The sequence below is a fragment of the Pseudochaenichthys georgianus genome, chromosome 3, assembly GCF_902827115.2.
Source record: "Pseudochaenichthys georgianus chromosome 3, fPseGeo1.2, whole genome shotgun sequence".
NCBI classification, from domain to species: Eukaryota; Metazoa; Chordata; class Actinopteri; order Perciformes; family Channichthyidae; genus Pseudochaenichthys; species Pseudochaenichthys georgianus.
Window position 1 is genome coordinate 7595001 of NC_047505.1, and position 26845 is coordinate 7621845.

Below are 26845 nucleotides of genomic sequence, written 5' to 3' on the forward strand. Positions count from 1 at the left end.
GAGCATAGCCAATTTAAATTAACCTTAGCGATGCATACAGTTCTACCTACATAATAAAATATCTCTCTAAGTTACAAGGATGACCTTATTTTATCAACCTCAAACAGAAGCCGTTTGTTCAACAGTATTATCCCACTTAACGCTTAACACTTGTCTATTTCGTTCTAACCTTTATATACAGTCTATGATTTTAACTTGGAGGCTACGAATAGCATCGTTAGCACCGATGTAGCTACCACTCGCTAACCCAAGCCTTAACATTCATTACGTAGCTGATTAAAATCATTAACACATAAATAAAGCACTCGAATTTCACTTACCGCAAAACCGCATTCATGCACCGTCTGTTTCAACCGCAGAGCGAGTCACAATAGTCCGATATATAAGCATGAAGAACAAACAACCACGGCCGGCTTCAAGTTGTGTTGGATGAACTGACCAGGCAGAGTCCCTGTAGCTAGCTTCACGGAGCAGGTACTTCACAGAGCCGTCACTCAATATGACCACGCCCTAATTTATGCAAACAATTTAAGACCTAATATAAATAAAAGGGTCGTGTTAGAAAACAATTCACTCACAGATCCATAATCATGAAGGTGGAATCTAACTATATCGATAATAAAATGTATGGAGCCAGGGGTAGAAACTAGTGCTGTCAAAATTATCGCGTTAACGGCGGTAATTAATTCTTTGAATTAATTGCGTTAAAATATTTAACGCATTTAACGCATGTGCAGAATGGCCCGCCCCATACGTGCCACCAGTGGTAGCGCCAGGGTATGGCTGGGGTAGGCTACACCCATACCAAGAAATGGCTTAGCCCCACCATGAAAAATGATGTTAAAGTAAGCAAAATAAAGTCTGCCAACTCGCGCGGAGTAAATTGCACAGACAGCAGTTAGTAAGACTGATTTCAGTAGCCACGGTTTTGAAAACTTTTGTCACGTAGTGATCGTCTTCTCAATAGAACATCTTTGATAACGGCGTGGTGTTGTTGCAGGAAGTCCCGACGCAGAATACTTTTGCTGTAGTACAGGGCAGAGCCATATAATAGTAATAATATGGCTCTGGTACAGGGGTGCATATAACTGGTACGCAGCCGGTTATGTGTGTAATCTGAAATGCGTACCGTCACTTGTGTCACAAAGCGCATTTGCGTACCGATGTACTTGTGAAGCTTTTCCAGAAGGCGGTTAGATCACCGGACGACAGAGTCGATCACCGTGTGCACAGACAGGGCTGCTGTTAACGTCGGTCTGTACAACGGAACTGTGCCAAAACTACGCCAACCGGCTGCGGAGGGAGACTCCCCCCTTCACTGGAGAACTGCGCTAAAACAGCTGATCACAACGTTCACACTCTGTGGTCACGAAGTACTCCACTAGCCGCCCCCCTCTGTCGACTTTCCTGAAGTACTCCCCCGTTGATAGAAATCAACACTTAATGAATTAAGACCCCACGGTTTGATGATTGATAGGTGTGTGGGTTGTCTTTCATTTTGACATGCAGAAAAATGTTATAATAAACATAGATACTGTATGTTAAATTGATATATCCGCCTTCTTTCATTTATCTTTCTAATCCCACAACAATATACATAAATAAATGGCATATTTTGGACATAGTTCGAATGGTGATTAATCATGATTAATTAATTTTTAAGCTGTGATTAATCTGATTAAAAATTGTAATCGTTTGACAGCCCTAGTAGAAACATCTTTTTTTCTGCTGTAAAATTGGGCATTTTAACATGGGGGTCTATGGAAATTGCTCCTTTCTGCAGCCATCGCCTATCGGCCAATATATGAACCAGTGGCGTCGCCTGGCCTGGACATTCGGGGCTTTAGCTCGGTTTGCGTTCACACAGGCAAAACTCAAAAGGACTATAAACTTTAAACACAAGTCATGTGCACGGAAATGCTGTTCAACAATTGGTGAGACATTAAGGGGGTAAAAACGCAAATACCGGCAATTTCTACCCGAGCCTCCGCCATGGAGCATCGGCACTTTCGGCAGGTTATTCTCATGCTGCTGTTAATCTGTAGATCAACAGACACTAGCGGCCCGCACATATGATTATATAATCAGACAACGTCCGTTAAAAAACATTATAACATAATGAGACGTTCTGCAGTAAGGAGGAGGTTTCACCGACGACAGGTGTTCTTACTTTTATGTAGTTAACGGAGCATTTTTACCTTACACGACACCAGGGCTGGACTGGGACAGCAAATCGGCCCTGGCATTTAGACCAAGACCGGCCCAAATCCATAAAACAAACTAATAGTAGCGGTTCCTGACAAGAAGAATAACTCAGTATAATTTAAAAAAACACTATTATTATCCTTTTTACGTACCAGGGGCAAACTAAACTAATACATACCACAAGTATGTGTAACTATCAATCATTAGAAATTAGACCTTCAAACCCTCTCACAAAGCGAACAGTGACCGAGCACTAATAGGGGGGTCTGATGGTGGTGGAGGCGGGGAGGGAGCGGATCGACAGCTTGAGCAGCTGTCAACTCAACATTGTAAATAACCAATCAAAAACGATCACCAGTTCATCTTGTTTTTGGCGTGAGAATAGTTTGGGCAGCGTGAGAGCGTGACAATTGAGAGTGAAAGCGTGTGTCACACGCCAGATGCGTGAGAGTTGGCAACCCTGGTTTACCTGCTGCAGTTGGGGCCGACCAGTTATACAAGAGGGAGATAATAGCTGTACTTATTTTTTAATGAGCCACATGCCATGATGCACCAACTTCAGACTTCCTTACAGATCCCCTCCTCCAACACACACGAACATGACCAATGAGGGCACGAGATAAGTTTGTGCACAGATGGAAGGCTGACAGGCAGGTAGGCCAACCAAAGTTCCCATCAGCAAAAACACCTGGGTTTGCTATCCTGGCTCCAAAATGGTGGAATGAGCTCCCCATTGAAATCAGGACAGCAGAAAGCCTACACATCTTCCAGACTGAAAACTCATCTCTTTCGACTCCACTTCGAGCGATATAATTTAGGGATCGACCGATATGGCTTTTTCAAGGCCGATACCGATACCGATTATTAGTAATCAAGGAGACCGATAACCGATATTTGGAACCGATATACATTTGCAGTAAAATCAGAAAATCTATAGTGTCAAAATGTAGAATAACACAAACTCCAACACAACTTCTTTGAAATGCATGTAAGCATATATTATGTTTAATGAACTTTTAAACATCTTACAACTGGTTTCCTCTCTGTGCCCTTTTCTTTAGTGCAGCCATCTGCAGTGAGTTAGAGAGAGAGAAGAAGTGGGGCTGCAGGCTGACATGCTTAACTAACAATACTGCTTAATTTATTATATCTGTCTATCTAGCATAACATCCCAATAAGCTGCTAGCAACTGCAAAACACTAGTGCTAGCTAATGTTTTGCAAACTATTAAAAGTGAGGCTATTACAGTAGACCTAACGTTAGTCTGGTAGCCTCACTTCTAATATGTTGCTAAACATTTGCTAGATACATGTTGGCTAGCTAATGAGCTTCACATATCAACCTGAAAAACTGCGAGGCTCCACTCGCACCACAGTTCCGCTGTGAGACGCTGCACGCTGACTGACTTCCCGCGTCCCTGTGTAACTGGGAAGCTGATATAATTAGATCAATAGATCGTGCTGTTTTTGCAGCTTCAGCTGAGGGGATTGGGATGTTTATTGAACTTCGGCTTTCAACTGATTTACCTTCGAAACACGTGTGTGTCTCTGCCGCTCAGCGCTGCTGCTCGCCTCTGTCTTGCGGCTTTCACACCAGCGCTTTTCAGTTTCTAGCTCCGAGCGGGAGCTTTTCTGGTTCAGCTCCGGTTTCCCTTTTCAGCTCCCGCTCTGTGCACACCGCCCACTGGCGCCCCAGAGCTGCCCTTGCTGCGTCATGACGTCACCGTTTACATCGCTGATTTGCCCCCCAACGGCAGCTCACAACAACAACAACAACTGCGTCGGGTCGATGATCGTGTTGCTTTTAATCACACGAAGCCAGAATAAATTGAATAACGACTTCTCCAACCGTATACTTTGCTCCAGAGTGCCGTGGTTCATTGTTTATTAATGTGTTTCTGCAGCATTTACCGACCGCTGCAGTGCTGCTCTTCCACGGGAATCTATTCTCCCGTTAGCTCCCGGTTAGCTCACACTGCAGCGGCCGCTCTAAAGTATTCACTGTCCGACTCACACAAGCAGCTGATGCATATCCCCAGTTCCCTTAGCCTAAGTGAATGTGTGTCAGTCTGAATTGACACTGTTTGGTATCACAACGCTGTTATGAAAGTTTCTCTGGTATAAAACGGGTGATGTTGGCATAGCAACCGAAGCTAAACTGACTACTTGCATCCGATAGCTGCAATAATACAAAACAACACGTCTGCCTCTCTCCACAATGATCGATAACAGCGAACGGATGGTCAAAGTAAGACACAAATAAACAGAACCACACGAAGCCTGGTTAGTGTTGCCTGACTTTATAAAGTGTGTTTATAGGCACACTGCTTGTAGGCAGGCATGACAGTCGACCCATGGGAGGTGGGTTTAGTTTCCTGCACGCCTCGACGTAAGAGAGACGTAAGCGACGTCACCTCTTAGCTCCAAAGCTCTTGCCTCTGGACCGACAATTTTTTGGAGCTGGAAATGAAGCGGATTCCGGAGCTAAGAGCCGGCGCAGCTCCGGTGTGAACTGGAAAACCCGGCGCTTTTCAGGCTCTAGCTCCGAGCCGGAGCTGAAAAGGCGCTGGTGTGAAAGGGGCATCTGTGTCTGCGTTCTTCGCACCTGCCTGTAATCTGAGAAGGTCCCGCCTCTATGACCGGCTCCCGCCCGGAAAATCTTCAGTGTTGATTGACACTTCAGTAATAGCCTATCAGATAGCGCTGTGGGCGGGACATTGCTCGTGTACACAGAGTGGTGACTGCAGACAGAGAAACGGCCGCATCAGAGCCAAAGTGTTATCGGCAATTTTATAAAAAAAAAGGCCGATACCGATAATCGGTCAAATGAGGAATATCGGCCCCGATAATCGGTCGACCCCTAATATAATTACTAACAAAGCACTTATATACTAATAAAGACCTGGCTTATCTAAAGCCAGTTGAGTAGCACTTGAAATGTTTGGCTCTATGAAACCTGATGTACTTATATGATTCTGTTTTCTTCAAGGTTGTGTCTTGCTGGTGGAACGCACTTATTGTAAGTCGCTTTGGATAAAAGCCTCAGCTAAATGCAATGTAATGTCTCGGGGGGGTATGCCCCCCCCGAGACAATGCTCCATCTGTTGCATTACCTATACACATGCCCTTGTCCAGTTTCAGATGCTCTAAGACCTCTGAGAGCAAGTTCACAAAGTATTGTCCGGTGGATGCATGGCACTTCACTAAAGCCACAAGCCTCTCTTGTACAGTCTCATTGACATATTTTAAGTAGAGCCGGGACTCGATTAAAAAAATTAATCTAATTAATTAGAGGCTTTGTAATTAATTAATCGAAATTAATCGCATTTTTAAGCACAGGGCCATCTAAGCTATTGTACAGATGGCCCTGAGCCCAATAGAGATTACCCTGAAAAATGCACGCGGACGAAATGGCACGAAGGGTTTGGGGGGCCTCCGTCCCCCTAGACTAGGGGTCTGCAACCTTTTTGACCAAAAGAGCCATTTCGCTCCTTTTTCCCAAAAAATGTTTTGTCTGGAGCCGCAAAACATATTTCATAGTTTTGTATTGTTATATCAGACAAAAACTACAGTTTTTTTGCATTTATTAGGCTATTTATTACATGATATAAAACTGTTAACCTCTAATAAGAAACAAATAACTTTTATAAGGAGAATTAATAATAATACACAGGCCTACTTTAAAATAAATTAAACACAGCACTTGGGGAGTCCTCTGCACGTTTGAAGGGGAAACAAATATTATTAAATGGGCCCACTTTGAAATAAATAAAACATATATCTGCACCCTAAAAAGAGTTAAAGGTAAGAATGGAGAAACCAGCTCGAGTGCGCTAGAATTTGAAAGTACACAACCGGAAAAAATATGCCTCTTCCTTCAGACTTTCTTACAGAGTCCCTCCTCCAACACACACGAACGCACACATGACCAATGAGGGCACGATATAAGTTTGTGCCCAGATGGAAGGCTGACAGACAGGTAGGCCATCCAGTTATTTTAGCCGGGCCGGCTCAGATGATTGGTCGTGCTTTTTACAGCGCTACGGCTTCCAGAGATTAATTTTTGTATGTATTTATTGTCAAAGCATTTAATATATTCATTGCTATCGGGACGTTAAGAGCATTCCATGGAATATAACAAAAAGTGTTTTCTGAAATAAATTACATACCCCATTGAATTATGACTAACGATCGTCAGCTGTCTTCCTCTCCCTCGTAAAGGCTGCACCACCGTTGACAACTTCTCTCTACATATCAAACATACCGGTAAACCAGCATCGTTTGCTGTGAAAGCATACAACTCTGTCCACGCAGAATTAAATCCTGTGTTCCTCCGGTACTTTTCTTTGATTTATCCATAGTTCGCACATCGAGCCTGGGGTCAGGTTATTCGCCTCCAAGAAAAGGCACTCGCGCGGGACCGGAGCAGGATGTGACGCATATTTTAGTTGACCTAATTAAAACCGTTTTGTTTTTTATTTATAACAATATACACCTTACACCTATTAGCTTCAGTGAGCGGAAGGAGGAACCTATTGCGGTGAGCACGTTGCACGTTGTAACTTCCGGTTGTTGTTGTTTTCATCTCCGGGTATCCCGTGTGCCTGTTCTGTTGCTGATAGCTTATTAACTTAAACTTAATCGATCGTTTTAAAACTCTTGATCACGGCAACTGCCTGACGTTGTAATCACACGTTACTACAGCTTAAGCACTCACAACTCTCCTTCTCTTAGCGACTGTAACTCCACAGTTGCCTACACTCTTTTCGGGTTTGCTAACGGTAGCTACTTTAGCTTGATAGCTAGCCATGGCTCTTTCCCCACCTTCTGGTGCTATTTCCTGCTCTTCCTGTCTCATGTTTGGTTACTTCCCGGCCTCCCTTACTGGTAAGGATACATGTGTTAAATGTAGTATAGTTGTTAGGTTGGAGGCGGGAATCATAGCCATAGAAGCCCGGCTCCGCATCTTAGAAAGTAACTCAGTTAAAGTAAAGCCCATGTTAGCATGTGCGGACCGGCAAAATGTAGCTCCTCTTAGCCGTCCCCCGGCAACTCCCGAGCAGCAGGGAGGCTGGGTGACTGTTCAGAAGGGGCATAACGCGAAACCCGCAGGTCCCCACCAACCCGTTCACGTATCTAACAGATATTCCCCACTCAGCGAGACACCCGCTGAGAAGCCAACTCTGGTTATTGGTAGCTCTATTATGAGACACGTGAATTTAGAGACCGAAGCCTCCACAGTCACATGCATTCCGGGGGCCAGAGCGGGCGACGTTGAGGCGCATCTTAAACTGCTGGCTAAAGATAAACGTAAATACAGTAGGATTGTTATTCACGTCGGTGGTAATGATGTTCGTTTACGCCAATCAGAATGCACAAAACTTAATGTGGAGTCGGTGTGTAGTTATGCTAAAACAATGTCGGACACCGTAATCTTCTCTGGTCCCCTCCCCAATCTGATCAATGATGACATGTATAGCCGCATGTCATCATTTCAGCGCTGGTTGTCTTGGTGGTGCCCAGCAAACAATGTGGGCTTCGTAAATAATTGGACAGCCTTCTGGGGAAAACCTGGTCTGATTAAGAGAGACGGCATTCACCCTACTTTGAAAGGTGCAGATCTCATTTCGGCAAACATTTCAGGGCTTTGTGGACGTAATCCATGACAAACTGGAGTTGAGACCAGGAGGCAGAGTCGCAGTCTTACACGCTTCTCTGCGCTCTCTCCTAGGCAGTCACCCATAGGAATCCCGAACCCAATAAAATACCCAATATTAGCGGTGTGTGTGTCTGCCCAAGGACAATTTAATGTAAAACCTAATAGAGGTGTCATACATAATAACCTAATAAAAGTAAATGTAACAACTACTACAGTGCAACAAAACAGGAAGATTAAATGTGGTCTCTTAAACATAAGATCTCTAGCATCTAAAGCAATATTGGTAAATGATTTAATATCAGATTATAATATTGATATATGCTGTCTCACTGAAACTTGGTTGAGACATGAAGAATATGTCAGCATAAATGAGGCCACTCCACCCAGCCATGTCAACACTCATATTGCTCGAGGCACGGGCCGAGGAGGTGGAGTTGCAGCAATCTTTGACTCAAGTTTACTTATCAATACTAAACCAAAATGTAATTATACCTCTTTTGAAAGCCTCGTTTTTAGTCTTACGCATCCGACCTGGAAAACTTTGCAGCCAATCTTATTTGTTACAGTGTATCGTGCACCAGGTCCTTATTCAGAATTCTTATCAGAATTCTCTGAGTTTTTATCAACTTTGGTTCTTAAAACAGACAAAGTAATTATCGTAGGTGACTTTAATATTCATGTTGACGACGATAAAAATAGCCTTACTGTTGCATTTAACTCTATATTAGATTCTGTTGGTTTCTGTCAGAGTGTAAATAAACCAACCCACTGTTATAATCACACTCTCGACCTTGTTCTGATTTATGGTATTGAAATTGAGCAACTATTAGTCGAACCGCATAATCCTGCTTTATCCGACCATTTCTTAGTAACTTTTGAAGTACTGTTACTAGACTACAAAGCATTAGTCAAAAGCTCTTGCAGCAGAAACCTATCTGTTAGTGCTATAGCCACATTTAAGGAAGAGATTCAACCAATACTTAACTCGATAGCATGTCTGCATGTAGGGGAGGAAACTTATACAAAATGTACACCACCCCAAATTGATCATGTTGTTGATAGTGCTATAGATGCGCTGCGAATAAAATTAGATTATGTTGCTCCTTTGAAAAAGAAGAAAATAAAACAACATAGATTAGCTCCATGGCATAATGCCGAAACCCGCAAAATAAAGCAAAAGTCTAGACAACTTGAAAGGATATGGCGTTCCACTAAACTTGAAGAATCTCGTTTAATTTGGCATATTACTCTCAATGAATATAAGAAAGCACTGCGTAAAGCGAGAGCAGCCTACTACTCTTCATTAATAGATGAGAATAAGAATAATGCAAGATTTCTTTTCAGCACTGTAGCCAGGCTGACAGAGAGCCACAGCTCGATTGAGCCTTCTATTCCCTTAGCACTCAGTAGTAATGATTTTATGTGCTTTTTTAACGATAAAATTGTTACTCTTAGAAACAAAATTAATGACCTCTTGCCTTCGACCAGTATAGTGTTATCAACAGCTCCCGAAATCGTAAGTTCTAATATTACACTAGATAGTAAACTAGAATGCTTTTCAGCCATTAACCTTGAACAATTACATTCAATGATTCTCTCTTCTAAACCATCAACGTGTATGTTAGACCCAATTCCAACTAAGCTGTTGAAGGAAGTTTTCCCATTAATTAGCACTTCTTTATTAAATATTATGAATATGTCTTTATTATCAGGCTATGTTCCACAATCATTCAAAGTAGCAGTGATAAAACCGCTTCTTAAAAAGCACAACCTCGATCCAGAGGTTTTAGCCAACTATAGACCTATTTCTAATCTTCCGTTCCTCTCAAAAATTCTTGAGAAAGCGGTCGCAAAACAGTTGTGTGATTACTTAAAAAACAATGATTTATTTGAAGATTTTCAGTCTGGCTTTAGAACACATCATAGCACAGAGACAGCTCTGGTTAAAGTCACAAATGATATTCTAATAGCCTCAGACAAGGGACTTGTCTCTATTCTTGTTTTGCTCGATCTTAGTGCTGCATTTGATACTATCGACCATGATATCCTATTGCAAAGACTAGAGCACTTAGTTGGCATACAGGGAACTGCTTTAGGCTGGTTTAGGTCCTATCTATCTGAACGCTCTCAGTTTGTACGTGTTAACGATGAATCTTCCACGCAAACCAAAGTTAGCCATGGAGTGCCACAGGGCTCAGTGCTCGGACCTATTTTGTTCACATTATATATGCTTCCGTTAGGCAATATTATAAGGAATCATTCTGTAAACTTTCATTGTTATGCGGATGATACTCAACTATATTTATCAATCAAGCCTGATGAAATTAATCATCTAAATAAAATTCAAGACTGCCTCAAGGACTTAAAAACGTGGATGACCTTAAACTTTTTGATGTTAAACACGACCAAAACTGAAGTTATTGTACTTGGCCCGAAGAATCTACGAAACAAATTATCTAAAGACATACTAACTATGGATGGCATTAATTTGGCCTCCAGTGAGACTGTAAGGAATCTTGGTGTTATAATTGATCAGGATTTATCCTTTAACGCCCACATAAAATCAATTTCAAGGACCGCCTACTTCCATCTACGTAACATTGCAAAAATCAGGCATATCTTGCCTCAAAACGATGCAGAGAAACTAGTCCATGCATTTGTTACTTCTAGGCTGGATTATTGTAACTCTTTATTATCAGGGAGTACCAAGAAGTCAATCAAGTCGCTTCAGCTGATTCAAAATGCTGCGGCTCGTGTACTAACCAGAGTTAGGAAAAGGGACCACATTACTCCTGTTCTGGCTGCCTTACACTGGCTCCCTATAGAACACAGGATAGAATTTAAAATTCTTCTTCTCGCCTACAAAGCCCTTAATGGGCAGGCGCCATCTTACCTTAAAGAACTCATTATACCCTACTGTCCTACTAGGGCATTGCGTTCCAAGAATGCAGGGTTGTTGGTTGTTCCTAGAATCTTTAAAAGTACAATGGGAGCCAGAGCCTTTTCTTATCAAGCTCCACATTTGTGGAATCAGCTTCCAGTTTGTGTTCGGGCGGCAGACACCCTATCCGTTTTTAAGAGTGCGCTTAAGACCTTCCTTTTTGATAAAGCTTATAGTTAGGGCTGATTAGATTCAGCCCCTAGTTTTGCTGATATAGGCTTAGTTTGTCGGGGGACATCTTACTTCTTCCTTCTCTCTGTCTATACCCGTGTACACTCATGTTCCGATTAACCCAGCTTCCCCAAATGTCTTTCTTTTTGGTGTCTATATACGCTGGGATCCGGAGTCATGGATGATCCTGCGGTCCTGTGTCCTGGATCGCGAGCGCTGGATCTTGAGTCGTGGCTGTGGTCCTGGATCATAGGTCCTGGATGGATATCCTCGTGGATTCATCTTCCTATTATACACACATGCATTTCCAAACATTTGGACTACCTATGTTGCAAATGTATTATCTTTTCAATTTACACACGGCATCTATTGCACGTCTGTCCGTCCTGGGAGAGGGATCCCTCCTCTGTTGCTCTCCCTGAGGTTTCTCCCATTTTTCCCTTTAAACTGGGTTTTCTTTGGAAGTTTTTCCTTGTACGATGTGAGGGTCTAAGGACAGAGGGTGTCGTATTGTCATACTGATATTCTGTACACACTGTGAAGACCACTGAGACAAATGTAACATTTGTGATATTGGGCTATATAAATAAACATTGATTGATTGATTGATTGATTTATGTGTCACAGTATCACCTCAAAATACAACATACGAAACATTTTCAACCATGCAACAAAATATAAATAGTCCTACAAATACTTTTATTTTATTTCCTTCTTATTTTTGTCTAAGCTCAAGGGAGCCAGAGCAGAGGGCTTAAAGGGCCGCATGCGGCCCGTGGGCCGCGGGTTGCCGACCCCTGCCCTAGACATTTTTAAATTTTTGCAGGTCTTAGATGCTGTCTGGTGCATTCTCTAGACTGAATTATAAGATGAACCACCACAATATTATATTGTACAATTTCAATTTTATTCTTCATTTCACTTGTTTGTTTGTTCTTGTTTGTGTTTGCTCGCTTGCATGCCCTGCATAGCTTTAAGAAATACTTAAGTTGTTGGTCAAAACACTTTCCATCTGATGAAGGCAAATGCCTTCCCAGATGGAAAAAAGTAGAAAACATTACATTCAGTTATAACTGCCAAAACAAACATTATTTACACTATTATGGCCCCTGTTAAAAATGTTTGTAATGTTATCTACTGTAAATTGGTCGAACGAATGCCTCCTCATCCGGAAGCTGACCGAGCAGACCCGAGCAGCAGTCGAGAGGAGCCGAGCGCATCCGCGAAGCACACGTCAGAGTTCCCGTTAGCCGGCAAATCTAAATATCTTCGTCAAAATAATTTCCCTTTAGAGCAATACCGCTTCAGTTGCGCCACTTATGTGACAGACAAGAAGAGTATGTGACAGACAAGAATAGTCAACTCTAATGTCTAACACTTGATGTGGAGAAAGAGATGTCCTGGATGGTTTGATTGTGCATTGATCTGTTGGTAATGCCTCGGGGTTCCGGTGGGCATGTAAACACATGCATTATGCTGCGCTATACTTTGTGGCCTCATCCAGTTGCATAGCGACACTTATTGTGTAGTTGTCTTTTAATAAGCAGGTAGTCATATCATTAGCTAGAACTAGCTGGATCTGATCGATATGGATATAAACGCGAGTGAAGTCTAATCTGACGGGAGAGAGAGATCAGCTGCTGCTGACGAGTCGAGACTCGACACGCAGCTCTGCATGATAACATGCAGCGGTGAGCGGAACAAAACACACACTTCAGGTTAGAATATCACACGTAGCTATTTTAATTACCTCTCAAACTACCTGAACTAGTTATAGATATGTTTAGTTTTACTGTCGGGTCACTCATTACTAGATCGGCGAGCTGCATGATACTGGCATAATAGATTGCCCGATCGGGCAACCAGCAGGTGAGGCTTCATTGCCCGAGCTAAATACTAGATGGCCATCGGGCAGTCCTTAATGTCGAGCCCAGTGACAATCCAGTGAGCCAGGGAGCTGGTTATTCTCTCAGACGTGGACTTACTTATCCTGGCCCTGAAACCAGTCATCTGGTTGAGTGTGGGTTGGGTCAGGGTGTGGTTCCTTGCACTCGGAGTCGGGCTAACGTCCACGCTAGCTGCTACATGCTTTGCATTTAGGTGATACTTTAGGCTTGATGTGCTGCGGTGATATGCAAATTATTTTTTGCATAATTTGCACATAACCGTGCTCTTGTCGACGCTTCCATCCGTCCGTTTTTTAAAACAAAATGTCCCATCCACGGGGCCGACCGAAGCGGTCTCATCAGCTTGTTCGTTCATGTTTGACTATTGATCACCGTGGTTTGTTGTTGTTTGAAGTCCCATGCTGAAGTCATGAAGGTTAGTTGGTGCTCCAGTATAATCGGTACGCCTGAAACTCATCCAGTGAGAAACGTTCCGCTGTGCAAAAATAAGTGCGATTAAAGTGCGATTAAAATGCGTTAATTTTTTTAACGCGTTAATTTTTGTGTAATTAATTAATCTTAATTAACGCGTTAAAGTCCTGGCCCTAATTATCATATGTATGTACCCACAGTCCCACGGTCAGCTGGCCTGAATCCTGAGTCTGCTCCTACCCTAAGATTTTGACCACATTTCCATTACATGCTACTACTCTACTACCTTCAGAGGCAAATGTTGTACTTTTGACTCCACTACATGTATTTTAACACTCACAGTTACTGGTTACTCAGTACATGAAAACACACACGCTGATATGGTATACTGCAGTACTGTAGTGCTGATCTACAAAGTATTTTACGTATCCAAGTTGATCCAAATTCATGAACTGCAATACTAATGCTCTTATATGTATAACATAGGATAGCACAATAACCATAATAATATAATATTGTGAAAAAATACATTCTGCATAATGAGTACTTTCACTTTTGAAACTGAAGTACATTTATCTGATAATACTTCTGCACTTATTTTATTCTGAAAATGGTCATTGTGCTGAATCAGTACTTTTACCTGTTGAACTTTAAGTATATTGTGATGCTAATACTTTGGTACCTTCACTTAAGTGTTGAAATCAGGACTGTTAATCATAACATTACAGAGGTCAGGTAGTTAAGATGATAAAAAGATGTAACATTTTAAATAAAGGCTTTCTCTGTGCAGCTCTTCTGTATGAAACTGATCGCTGAGACAGATGGCTGGAGGTGGAACGATGCACAGCGGAGGGATCTAGATCGGCATGAAGGTGTTCTTTTCCCCATAATGACCGCGTCGCAGCACATTATCCCGCTTATTACATGGCCACATTCTCAACAAAGTAACGTTATGACTCCCAATAGTAATTGAAATGCTTTTATGAATTTAGAAAATGATTTTATTGATTTAAAAAATAGTTTTATGTATTGATTTAAATTGACATGCATCCGCGAAGAAAAATAGTCCGATGTTACTGTTTGAACTAACGTAGCAACGGCAGGAACTGCTTCGATAGCGTTTTTGAGGAGCTTTCTGATTACAGATTTGAAAACATCGCTGCTTGCTTTAAAAGTAGCACAATTCATTATGTCAAACCTTGGAAAGTATCTCGATATCCCTGCCCTAATGCCAAAGTAACTGCACACTGTATGTTTTGCCATTTGATGTCTATGTCCGGACCGCTGCGTAAAAAGGAGGGTTTCTGCCCGTTACTTCTCCGCTGTTTTCTTGTCCCTCTTGTCTTTTTCTTTTCTTCACTGGGGACTCATCAGCCACTAACCATTACTCCAAATTACTGTGCTCTCCAAATATATTAAAATGAATGTTAAAATCCTCCATGTTGCTATCACACGCCAGCGGAAAACTAAAGACAATCAGACAGTTTGCTTGCTTTTCAAACTGTTACATTTGAAAAACAGTGAGAGCGTCTCTTGTCAGTTTGAAAAGCCAACGGTAGGAACTGCTTGCGTTTTTGAGGAGCTTTTTGATTACAGATTTGAAAACATCGCTCCTTGCTTTAAAAGTAGCACAATTCATGATGTCAAACCTTGGAAAGTATCTAGATATCCCTGCCCTAATGACAAAGTAACTGGCAAGTGAATATGTGTCGCCGTTTGATGTCTATGTCTGGACCGCTGCGTAAAAAGGAGGGTTTCTGCCCCGTTACTTCTCCGCAGTTTTTCTTGTCCCAGTTCGAAAAGCAAACTGCATGCAGTTTGTGTGTGCGTGTATATTTACATTTCATTTTGAGTCAACCATTGTTATCTGATCATCGTGTTATTATGTTCATTAGCATTTTCCTTTTTTATTTTGGTGCTGCTATTGTGACATGGTGTTCTCATTCGTATATCTTTTGATCTGACAGATAATACATTTCATTGGGAGGTTAGGGTGTAAGTATACATCGTACATAACATAACATATACAGTATCTGTGACCATGACAACAAAGAATGACTTAATGATTCATTCTGTGTTGTGTTTGACAGAATGTGTGCAAATACAAGGGAATGAAACATGCGCAGAACTCTGAGAGCTCTGAAAACCCTTTCTCTGTGTTGGAGTGCTAATGTCTCAATATACTGTCTCACAGGCATCGTTTTGGGCGTGGTTCTGAAGACATTTGTCCCCATGTCAAACCTCACCATCCACTACATCGGATTCCCTGGAGAAGTTTTCATGCGGGTTCTTCAGATGGTCACCATTCCTCTAATGGTGACAAGTGTCATAACAGGTGCGTCATTCTGGACCTGTCATGTAATAATAACAATATACATAGCCAGACTAACTCTTTGACCGTTGCTCTACTTTCCATGACACTTCAGCAGTTCATACATCAACTAATAAAACAACTATTATATGTTGCTACTGTAAGATGGTCAAATATAAAGTCATTAAAAGTAACTCTACTTTTACCATTAATGCAGCAATAATTATATTCCACTCATTTATTACATAAGTATTTTTACTTTTGGTATTTTAGTATATTTGAATGCCAATACTTTTATACTTAAGGCTTTAAATGAAGGAGTTTTACTTGTAACAGAGTGCTTTAACACTGTTGTATTTCTACTTTTACTCAAGTAAAATATCTGAGGATGATGAGTGATGAGAACAGTCAGAGATAATTGTACTAATGCTGATGTTTTGATTTTTAAAAGGAGTCTGTAGTATGAGTGCTGGCTCCTCCAGAAAAATCTCTATCCGAGCAGCAGCATACTTCATCTCAACTACGCTGGTGGCCGTGATGATAGGTAAGGGAAATACAACACTTAGAATATAAACTCACAGTGTTTTGGCACACTAGTGAAAACTTCACTCAGAGCAGCCAACAATGAAAACACTGAAACATTGACTTGAAGGTCCCACGTCATGGACGGCCATCTCTACTGATCATAATTCCATTGTTGAGGTCGAATAGAATAGATTCACATTGTTCAATGTTCCAAACTCACATTGGTTTCTCTCTGTATAGTCTGTGTATTCACTCTCTGTCCTCCACGGCTTGTTGGAGCTCCTGCCCCCCCCCTCCCTGTGAGCCCACTGTGCTCTGATTGGTCAGCTCGCCCACCCTGTACTGATGAGTCCACCACCGTTACAGCTGAACATCAGTGTGTATGTGTTACAATGGCGTTTGTTAGCAACCAGGAAATGACACCAGTAATGAGAAACAGAGGAGAATGCTGCGTGGGGTCTGGGTGCCGTGTTGGCGGGACGTTGCGGGGCTCGCTGCTCCGCCCAGTGGGGCTCGAGGAGCGGACAGGGTGAGCTGGGTTACTGGTGTCGTTTCCTGGTTGCTGCGTGGGGTCTGCGAGACAGCGAGACACCGCGGAACTCAGCCTGAGCGGAAATCCGCGCGGCTGAGAAAAGATAAGGCTGAGTGAGTGTGTTTGCGTGAGGAGCTCCACGGATTGGTCCATTTGGACCTATGGGCACGTCACCATACCCAGGAAGCAAACAATGGAAAAAGAGAAATGTCCAAAGAGGCGTTCTGGGGCAGCACAGACAGGAGGTAGTGATGGTGAGATGAAGCTTTGAAGCTTTCCAGCCAATTGGTTCGCAAAAGGGTTCATCTCATCATGGGCTTCATTTGAACACAAACCCCCTGCTGGCCAAAGTGTGTAAAACAGGCAGATTGGACATCTCAACAGTGTGCTCTATCTCATACCGAGTTCCCATTGAGTAAAGCCTTAGAATAACTCTAAACAACGAACATAAAATCATATTTTCATGTTAACAATATTGTATTTATTCCAGTTGAATGATTGTGATTGAAAAGCCTAAGGAGGCTGGTAAACATTGCAAAGAGGGATTTGTGTTCCTTAATAATATTCATAAACTTAACCATGTTGTAGCCTGAGAAAGGCTAAACCATATCAAAGAATACATTAACTACATTATCTCATTTAGCTGTAGCTTTTATAAACAACAACAAATACGTATTGTTCAGTCGTCGAGACCCTGCGGTCATGAGTCAACTGCTTTCCAGTTGAGCCACAGCACAGACACTACAGCTCCCTGAAAACACTGCAACATATTTATTTCTGTATTTATTGATGTTTTTGTTCCTCCTTTTATTTATGCTTTTATTCATTGATACTTATGACGTGTTCCGACCTCTATATCAGTGAGGGTCTGAGCTCTCTTGATTCCATCGTGTCACCGGGCCCGCCGGGTACAGGAGGGGTAATATGGTTCTTAGTATACATCCATGGGTATTATGAGCGTTGTGGTTCAACGGTTCAACCGATCTGAATGGCTTCCTGAAGCAGTCACGTGGTATCGACAGGCAGCGAGGCTTCGTTTGTCATCGATGACGTCACTGACCCAAAACGATACAAGCCTCGAAACATGCTTCACAAAAAGCTTCGGGATTACTCGACACACGCTCCGAAGCCTCGGCGCAATACTAACATCACTACAGACAGGTCTTCTCTGTGTTAGAGTGTTACTCGCTACAGGGTGCACTTTGAGGGTTAGTGACTCATAAAACCTTCATAACACAAGGGGACGGTGAGAACTGGAAAAGCATGACATGGGACCTTTAATCAAATGTATTATGTCAACAAATTACACAAAATTGTATTAGGTAAGTTAAAAGCAATACCATTAAGTTTAAATAACAATATGTTAGGTTCAATCTAATATCTTTGCAAACTAATCTAATACAATAATAATCTTTTGACATGAATTAAAGTCAACGTTTCAGTTTTCTCAGTGAAGGTAAAAGTAAATCCTACCCTGATAAATGTTCAGTTTGTGTTAAAACTCATTTATATTGTGAAATAATATTATTTTAGGTTGCTGGATGGACAAACTGAAAGAAATGAGAGATGCTATGATTGGTCGACACATATCTTTGTGTTTGGGACTGAAGAAACACGTCATGAAAGTCATCATGTTTGAGAATCTAGGGCAGTCATTTCACCATTGTCTGGGTCAAAAATGAAAAGCATCATTATTTGCAGGCCAAATTGAAACAGCAACTGCTTTCTGAAACAGATTCAGCCGGAACAGAACTCGGAGTTATTGAAGGTGTGCAGGATTTACTGCAACGCTGTGGATGTACACTCCAATGGCTTCAGCAAACAAACTGTAGTTATTTTCACTGTACGATTGAAAGAGTTCAAAGTGTTTATTAGCGTCTCTGTCGGGGGGACATCGCAAGTCAGTTTGGTAAATACTGTAATCTTGATATTGTGCTGTATTCAGTCTGTGTGGACCCATCAAAGGTAGACGTGTTCAGTCCTGGATGGTGTGTTGCAGGATTAATTCTGGTGCTGTTGGTGAAGCCTGGGGTCGGTCAGAATGACCCGATGCGTGAGCTGGATGAAGATGATGATGGAGCCTTATCCACACTCGAGGCCTTGATGGATCTTATCAGGTGCAAAGACATTTTTCTTTACATATATTTTCACATTTATAATCATTTAAAAGCAGGCCATTATTTTATTGTATTCATGGCCCCCTGGTAGACCACCACACATTTAACAACAAATAATATAAAGCTAAAATGTTGTGCAAAATTACTTATGACTACAACATAGGTTTTATATTCTTTGTTGTTAAATATATATTATATATATTTACAATGACTATATATTTATAATATTTTATGCATGCCTCTTAATTCATATTTGCTATTTTTGGCTCTTTACTTCAGCTGTAACAATGTAAATGTGTTCTTTTCTTTCTAGGAACATGGTGCCCATAAATCTGGTTCAGGCCACCTTTCTTCAGGTATGGCTCATCACTCAGACTCCGGATGTACGGCCCATGAAGGAGACAGAATAATATTCCAATGTGTTATTATCTTTAGTACAAGACTCGGAAGGTGAAGTTTGAAGTCGCTGAAACTGACGATGAAACTGGCCAGGAAACGGTAAACACTTTTCACATTGTCTCATTTTATTTTGAAGTTTCCACACATGAAGTTGGATGCCTTTTCTTACTGAGTTTCTGATCTTCTTTCAGATGAGGACAAAAGTGCGTCTGATTGGTGAAAACATCCAGGGACTCAACACGTTGGGCCTGATCGTCTTGTCTGGTCTTTGTGGAGTGGCCCTCCGGAGCCAGGGAGAAAGTTCCAAACTTGTTGTGGACGTGTTCATTGCCGCCAAGAAGTCCCTCAAACATCTGGTTGTCTTGTTAATAAGGTACAACATATAGGAAGGACACCTCTGCATGATAGAATAGAACCGGAGGATCTTTATTGGTCACACACACAAACAGCACACAGTGAGATGTGGTCTCTGCTTTTAACCTGTTTAGAGTATGAGGTGAGGTCCTGTTCATTTATTCCGGTAAATTACTCTGACCTCACTAATTGACCCGACCGAAGTTACTGAGTCTATGTAAGTTTACTGCTTGGCTCAGATCCACCAAACGTCAGCAAGATCTCACCTCTATTAACTCCCCGAAGAACCAGGTTCAATTAACTGTTGTTTCTATTCAGACAACTCTTTTTAATCTGTTTAAGCGATCCCGAAGGATTTTGGTATCAGTAAATGGGGTGTGTTCCTACCTAAACGTGTGTGTGGCAGGGTGCAATCTTACCTTTGAAGCAGGAGAGGAGAGCGCAGATGTCCTTTAAGTTGTCCCAGTCCAAAAGGTGGGATCAGTTTATTTGAAGAAAAATAGGTCCAAACTAATACAGGGTTTTTACCTTCTCTCTTTACAACATTATAATCATACTAAACAACACAAAAAAATGATGCTGTGATCATGTTCAAATATGAAACTTTAATTCACAGTCTTACATTTATTACCAAAATGTTTCACTTCAACTGCCCAATTCAGTTGTGACATTTAAAATCTCCCGATAGAATTTAGAGGCATTTCCTCATAAAAAGACCGGTGATAATAAAAAGCCCATTCAAAATCCCACAGTGTTTCGGAGGGAGTTCCTCACGTAGGTAGGTAGTAATACTCTCAAATCCCACAGTGTTTCGGAGGGAGTTCCTCACGTAGGTAGGTAGTAATACTCTCAAATCCCACAGTGTTTCGGAGGGAGTTCCTCACGTAGGTAGGTAGTAATACTCTCAAATCCCACAGTGTTTCGGAGGGAGTTCCTCACGTAGGTAGCAGGGTTTCCGTTAGCCGGTAATTACCGGTTTTTAGCTGGTAAAATTTATAAAAAAACGGTAAATTCAAAACCTGACGGTCAAAATGTCTGGTAATAATTAGGGAGGCTCCGATCGATCGGCCGCCGGTCATTATCGGCCGATATTCACTCTTAATAGTTTGATCGGTGCTCTCTATAAAGGCCGATCAGGAGAGCTGGGTCTGAGCGATATGGACATAAACGCGAGTGAAGTGTAACCGGACGCGAGAGAGAGATCAGATCAGCTGCTGAGTCTGACCGAGACACGCAGCTCTGCATAATCACCTGAAGCCCCGCCCTCTGTTTAGCGAGCTGCATGAGCTGACTGCTGTCAGGAGAGAGAGGGAGGGAGAGAGGGAAAAGAGAGGCTCCGTTCCTCCCGTGTTATTATTCAAAGTTGATGTAAACTTCTGAATAATGTACGTTATCTACTACAAGTAGTTTGTTTGAATGTAATAATTATGTTGTTTGTTGTTTGTGGAATCATTTATTGAGAAATTAATCTGAATTTTTTTCGATCTGTTACGATTATAAACTGAAGCAATATCAAAATGAGCCCCGTGAACTGAGTTTTAAACATCAGCATATCTGCTCATAGTCCGGTAATTACCTGCTAACGGAAACTCTGCTACACAACTATTATTATTATTATTGAAATATGACCGGTAAGTTTCACATTTGTCCGGTAAAATAAAATCTGCCCGGACATTTGACCGTCGAGAAAAAATCCTAGCGGAAACCCTGGTAGGTAGGTAGTAATACTCTCAAATCCCACAGTGTTTCGGAGGGAGTTCCTCACGTAGGTAGGTAGTAATACTCTCAAATCCCACAGTGTTTTGGAGGGAGTTCCTCACCTAGGTAGGTAGTAATACTCTCAAATCCCACAGTGTTTCGGAGGGAGTTCCTCACGTAGGTAGGTAGTAATACTCTCAAATCCCACAGTGTTTCGGAGGGAGTTCCTCACGTAGGTAGGTACTAATACTCTCAAATCCCACAGTGTTTCGGAGGGAGTTCCTCACGTAGGTAGGTACTAATACTCTCAAATCCCACAGTGTTTCGGAGGCAGTTCCTCACGTAGGTAGGTAGTAATACTCTCAAATCCCACAGTGTTTCGGAGGGAGTTCCTCACGTAGGTAGGTAGTAATACTCTCAAATCCCACAGTGTTTCGGAGGGAGTTCCTCACGTAGGTAGGTAGTAATACTCTCAAATCCCACAGTGTTTCACCCGACCCCCCCCCCCCCCCCTATTTCGCACACCGCTGCAATTTAAAAATACTCAGTTTCGAGTCAAAATGCTGCATTCCAAATCTTACTTAAGTAAAAGTATTATCAGCAAAATGTGGAGTTTTAATGAATGTTCCTTTTAAATGTACCTCAGAATTGTACTTAAGTAAGGTACTTGAGTAAATGTACTTAGTGTTAGTGAATAATTGGCTTAGATATTCAACCTTCGACCCAGTTCATCGTTTTCTTTACCGTCTCCTTTCCCACGGCACAGGTCTACGGCCTGGGGTATCGCTGCTATCTCTCTTAAGGAGGAGCAGCTTGGGCGCATTGTTGTTGCCAGTCTGTGACGGAGCACGAGCCGCCATGAGGTAGTTCACTGTTCAGGGACGAAGGTTCCCTGACGCACATTCTTTTCTATGGACGAGAGCTCCAGTTAGATTCAGGGTCCTTATTGCTTTAGTCTCGCTGATAAAGAATGTTGATTATTACACTCCGAACTAGTTAAAACCTGGAGCTGCAGAAAGAGTTCTTCAGAATAGGTTTGGCAACCGCTGTCTCAACTGGTGGCACACCACCTGTCTCGTCCATTCTCCGGCCATAACTCCAAATAAGCCGTCAGTGTTTGCCTTCAAAGCTCCAGCTCTCCCGTGCCTCTCTGAGTCCTGCCTCTCCATGGCGACAGAAGTTTCCCCCACACTTGGTTACTTCCCGCCTCTGTTCCCGTGACTTTTCATTCTAATGTTTCCTTTTCCAGCTTCATGCCACTAGGAGTGCTGTCCATGACCACCAGCTATGTGGTCGAGGTTGGGGACTGGGAGACGGTCTTCAAACTCGGAAAGTTCACGGCCGTTGTCGTTTTTGGGTATGTTGTCTTTTTGTTGCACTCTTAGCAGATATCGCAGTTGAGCATGCTAACCGTTTTCGCCGCTGTCAGTCATTGTTTTCGATGTGGTTGGTATTCAATGGGAACGTTCTGCTCTTCTTCAGGCTCCTCATCCACGGAGCAGTGGTCCTGCCTGTCATCTATGTCCTGTGCGTCCAACAGAACCCCTTTCCTTTCATCAATGGGGTCATGCCTGCCATCATGAGGGCCATGCTCATCTCGCGCAGGTAGGAACATTTGATTTCAATCCGCCCGCGGGATGACTTTGCAAAGTATTACAAAAGAAGACATTGACTGCTGATATTGATATTGGTGCACTTGTGAAGGCTAAAAGAGGCCCCGTTTCAGGAGCAAGTTAAACAGTGAGTAGATATTAAATGATGCTTCAGACACTCCTTGAAACATATACATGACAGTGCTGTAAAGTAGCTAATAACATTTACTATAGTTCTGGACTTTAGTACCATTTTTAGAAACTTGAACTGGACTTGGTTTATTTATTTTGTTGCTGCTTTTTGCTTCTACTCCACTGCATTTACTAAAAACTCCTTTAGTTACTTCACAGATGTGGATGAAGGATGTGAAATATAACCAAGTGTTGAATCAGACTTTAGTTCCACCTGGAGTAAATCCACCAGCTACCTGCAGTCTACAAAGTACTTCAGACTAGCTGCACCTTCACCAGCTTTGAGAACACTTTCATGATCAATCATTATAAAACATATCACATATATTATTCTGAAATGGACCAATCTGCACAACGACTACTTTCACTGTCGCTACTTTCACCATATTTTGATGAGAATACTTTTCTACTTTCACTTGAGGAACATTTTGAATGAGGACTTTTACTGTAACAGAGTATTCCTACACTCTGGTACTTCTACTTTTGTATACACACTGAAGCATAACAATTGTTCAGATTGCACTTATTTTTCTAATGTTAGGTTGTTCATAACATTTTGAGAAAAAGATAGTTCATTAAATGTGACATTTTCAGAATGTACTCATTTGCACTAAAACAAAGGGAACAATCTGGAGCTGTCGTTATTTATAGGTTATTAAGCTATGACTTACTCTTCCGGACCCCTTGAGATCAAATCGGGCTGTATGTGGCCCCTGACCTGAGATGAGTCTGACACTGATTTAAAGCCTTCAACACGATAGTATCACATTGAGTTTTAAGATTGAAAGGGAATCTATTGAAGAACTAACACGGTGTTGTGTCCTCAGCTCTGCGTTCAGGCTCACCTTCCAATGCTGTGAAGAAGTCAACAAAGTGGACAAGAGGATCACGCGCTTCATGCTGCCCATCGGGATTAATGCTAACATGGACGGGACAGCCCTTTACGAAATATCAGCGTCAGTCTTCATCGCCCAACTCAACTTCATCAATCTGAACTGGAGCCAGTTAATAACCCTCTGGTAGGTCTCAGTTCCTTCTTATCCTCTCCCCCACTGGCACACAGACTGAAGTGAAAGCAGTGATGTTAAAAGGCTGCATCGTGCATACTACCTTTACAGATTTAACATTGGAACATATTTAAACAAAACGTTCATTTTTTAAATAATTCATTCACAATCGTTAAATGTATTTTTTTTTAAAGCTAAACTTCAGCACCTTTTTAAGGTTTATCAGTGAATATCTTTCTTTAATTATACGCCTACATAGAAATCCACATTTTCCCATAAGGATTGCTCGTTACTCTAAATGTTTCCATCAGGACTCGTCAATGTTGTCCACGTGTTCCACTCCCCTGACTCTTGCTGTGTTCCCCCCAGTCTGATCGTATCCGTGTCCAGCGTGGGCGAAGCCGGCATCCCAGCTATGGGAATGGTCACCACTCTCTTTATTCTGACCGTCATCGGGATCCCTGCGAGGGATGCTTCCCTTCTGCTGGTGTTAGAATGGCTGCTGTAAGTTAACCCGTAGCGTGTTTTGGAAAGGATGCTTCCTCTGACCTCAAACAGCATGGTGTGAAGAAGAGGCTCATACCCTCCCCCCCCCCCCACTCTGATGTTTGTCTTTCAGAGATCGTCTCAACACTGCTGTCAACGTTCTGGGAGACTGCATCGGCGTGGCCATTGTCCACCATTTGTCAAGAGCTGAACTGGCAGGAGGTAGGAGGAGTACTCGGATCTTCTACTTGAGTAGAAGTACCAGAGTGTGGGAATACTCTGTTACAGTAAAAGTAGAAAAGTATTCTCATCAAAATATAGTGAAAGACAGTAAAAGTAGTCGTTGTGCAGATTGGTCCATTTCAGAATAATATATGATATGTTTTATAAAGATTGATCATCAAAGTGTTCTCAAAGCTGGTGAAGGGGCAGCTAGTCTGAATGACTTTGTATACTGCAGGGTAGCTTGTGGATTTACTCCAGGTGGAACTAAAGTCTGATTCAACACTTGATTATATTTCACATCATTCATCCAGATCTGTGAAGTAACTAAAGGTATTTAATACATGTAGTGGAGTAAAAGTACACCATTTATTTCCACCATTTCAGTTGAGTAGAAGTACAAAGTAGCAAAAGATGGGAACACTCAAGTAAAGTACAAGAACCCTCACAATTGTAATTAAGTACAGTAGATGTACTTAGTTACTTCCCACCTCTGGACAGGACGAGGTGAATTTGAATTGATGGCTTTAAAAGCAACATCCGCAAAACACATAGTACTCTGATGTACCCCCTTTAATCAGGTATTTGATATGTATCGAACACATGTGACAAATACTCTCTTTTAATGTTGGACAGGAGGAGAGCTTGAGGTCCAGGTTCATACAATAAAGAGGAGGACCCCGGACACCACGAGGAGTTATTAAGTGCCAAACATGTGTTTCTTAAAATGTCATATATTTGTTGTTACATGTTTTGCATTTTGATGCAATTTTATATAAGATTGTTGCAAAGAATGTCAGTATTGTATTAAGTGAATTTGCAGCAGGCAAGGTTGATTTTAAAATAATTCGTTGAGTGCAATGCAGTGTTTCTCTTTGAACTATTTATTTATTTATTTATGTCACCTTTATTGCAGTTTGTTTTTTTGGTCAGTGTTTTTTAAATGAACTTTTTTAGTTGGCTTCATTGATTTTTTCTGAGCATTAGATTTTTGTTAATTAGATTTATTTGTATAGAATTGTGTCTTTTTTATATTGTATTTAGTTTATTCACAGTACCAATGGGTTGATAGTGCAATGCAGAGTATCTCTTAGATTCCTTATTAGTTCTTTGCTGTCACCTCTATGCATATGTATATTTATATATACAATTATATAAATGTTTTGTATATCATTTTGTCTCAGGTGGATTTTATTCAGTGCATTCACAATATGAACACATTTGGAGTGATGTTTTTCATTGTATTATCATTAGAGCCGGGACTCGATTAAAAAAATTAATCTAATTAATTAGAGGCTTTGTAATTAATTAATCGAAATTAATCGCATTTTTAAAAATCGCATTTTTAAGCACAGGGCCATCTAAGCTAATGTACAGATGGCCCTGAGCCCAATAGAGATTACCCTGAAAAATGCACGCGGACGAAATGGCACGAAGGGTTTGGGGGGCCTCCGTCCCCCTAGACCAGGGGTCTGCAACCTTTTTGACCAAAAGAGCCATTTCGCTCCTTTTTCCCAAAAAATGTTTTGTCTGGAGCCGCAAAACATATTTCATAGTTTTGTATTGTTATATCAGACAAAAACTACAGTTTTTTTGCATTTATTAGGCTATTTATTACATGATATAAAACTGTTAACCTCTAATAAGAAACAAATAACTTTTATAAGGAGAATTAATAATAATACACAGGCCTACTTTAAAATAAATTAAACACAGCACTTGGGGAGTCCTCTGCACGTTTGAAGGGGAAACAAATATTATTAAATGGGCCCACTTTGAAATAAATAAAACATATATCTGCACCCTAAAAAGAGTTAAAGGTAAGAATGGAGAAACCAGCTCGAGTGCGCTAGAATTTGAAAGTACACAACCGGAAAAAATATGCCTCTTCCTTCAGACTTTCTTACAGAGTCCCTCCTCCAACACACACGAACGCACACATGACCAATGAGGGCACGATATAAGTTTGTGCCCAGATGGAAGGCTGACAGGCAGGTAGGCCATCCAGTTAGTTTAGCCGGGCCGGCTCAGATGATTGGTCGTGCTTTTTACAGCGCTACGGCTTCCAGAGATTAATTTTTGTATGTATTTATTGTCAAAGCATTTAATATATTCAT

At 41.6% G+C, this 26845-nt stretch overlaps 1 protein-coding gene across 1 annotated transcript; it reads left to right on the top strand.

The window, feature by feature from the left end:
* The first annotated feature begins 15492 nt into the window (after window positions 1-15492).
* LOC117441834 (excitatory amino acid transporter 3-like) lies at window positions 15493-25479 on the top strand. Its single transcript, XM_034077853.2, has 12 exons — window positions 15493-15628; window positions 16056-16148; window positions 18661-18778; window positions 19092-19134; window positions 19214-19276; window positions 19369-19550; window positions 22479-22586; window positions 22712-22834; window positions 23841-24032; window positions 24390-24524; window positions 24640-24728; window positions 25365-25479. The coding sequence occupies exons 1-12, from the start codon at window positions 15526-15528 to the stop codon at window positions 25430-25432; spliced, it is 1317 nt and encodes a 438-aa protein (XP_033933744.2). The 5' UTR covers window positions 15493-15525; the 3' UTR covers window positions 25433-25479.
* Window positions 25480-26845: the final 1366 nt, after the last annotated feature.

What these genes read in the sequence shown, in the direction of transcription:
- LOC117441834 (XM_034077853.2), top strand. Translation starts at nt 15,526, where the DNA reads ATGTCAAACCTCACCATCCACTACATCGGATTCCCTGGAGAAGTTTTC. An exon ending in GGTGACAAGTGTCATAACAG is followed by an intron (nt 15,629 to 16,055) that starts GTGCGTCATTCT and finishes GATTTTTAAAAG; the next exon opens with GAGTCTGTAGTATGAGTGCT. An exon ending in CTGGTTGTCTTGTTAATAAG is followed by an intron (nt 19,551 to 22,478) that starts GTACAACATATA and finishes TTCCTTTTCCAG; the next exon opens with CTTCATGCCACTAGGAGTGC.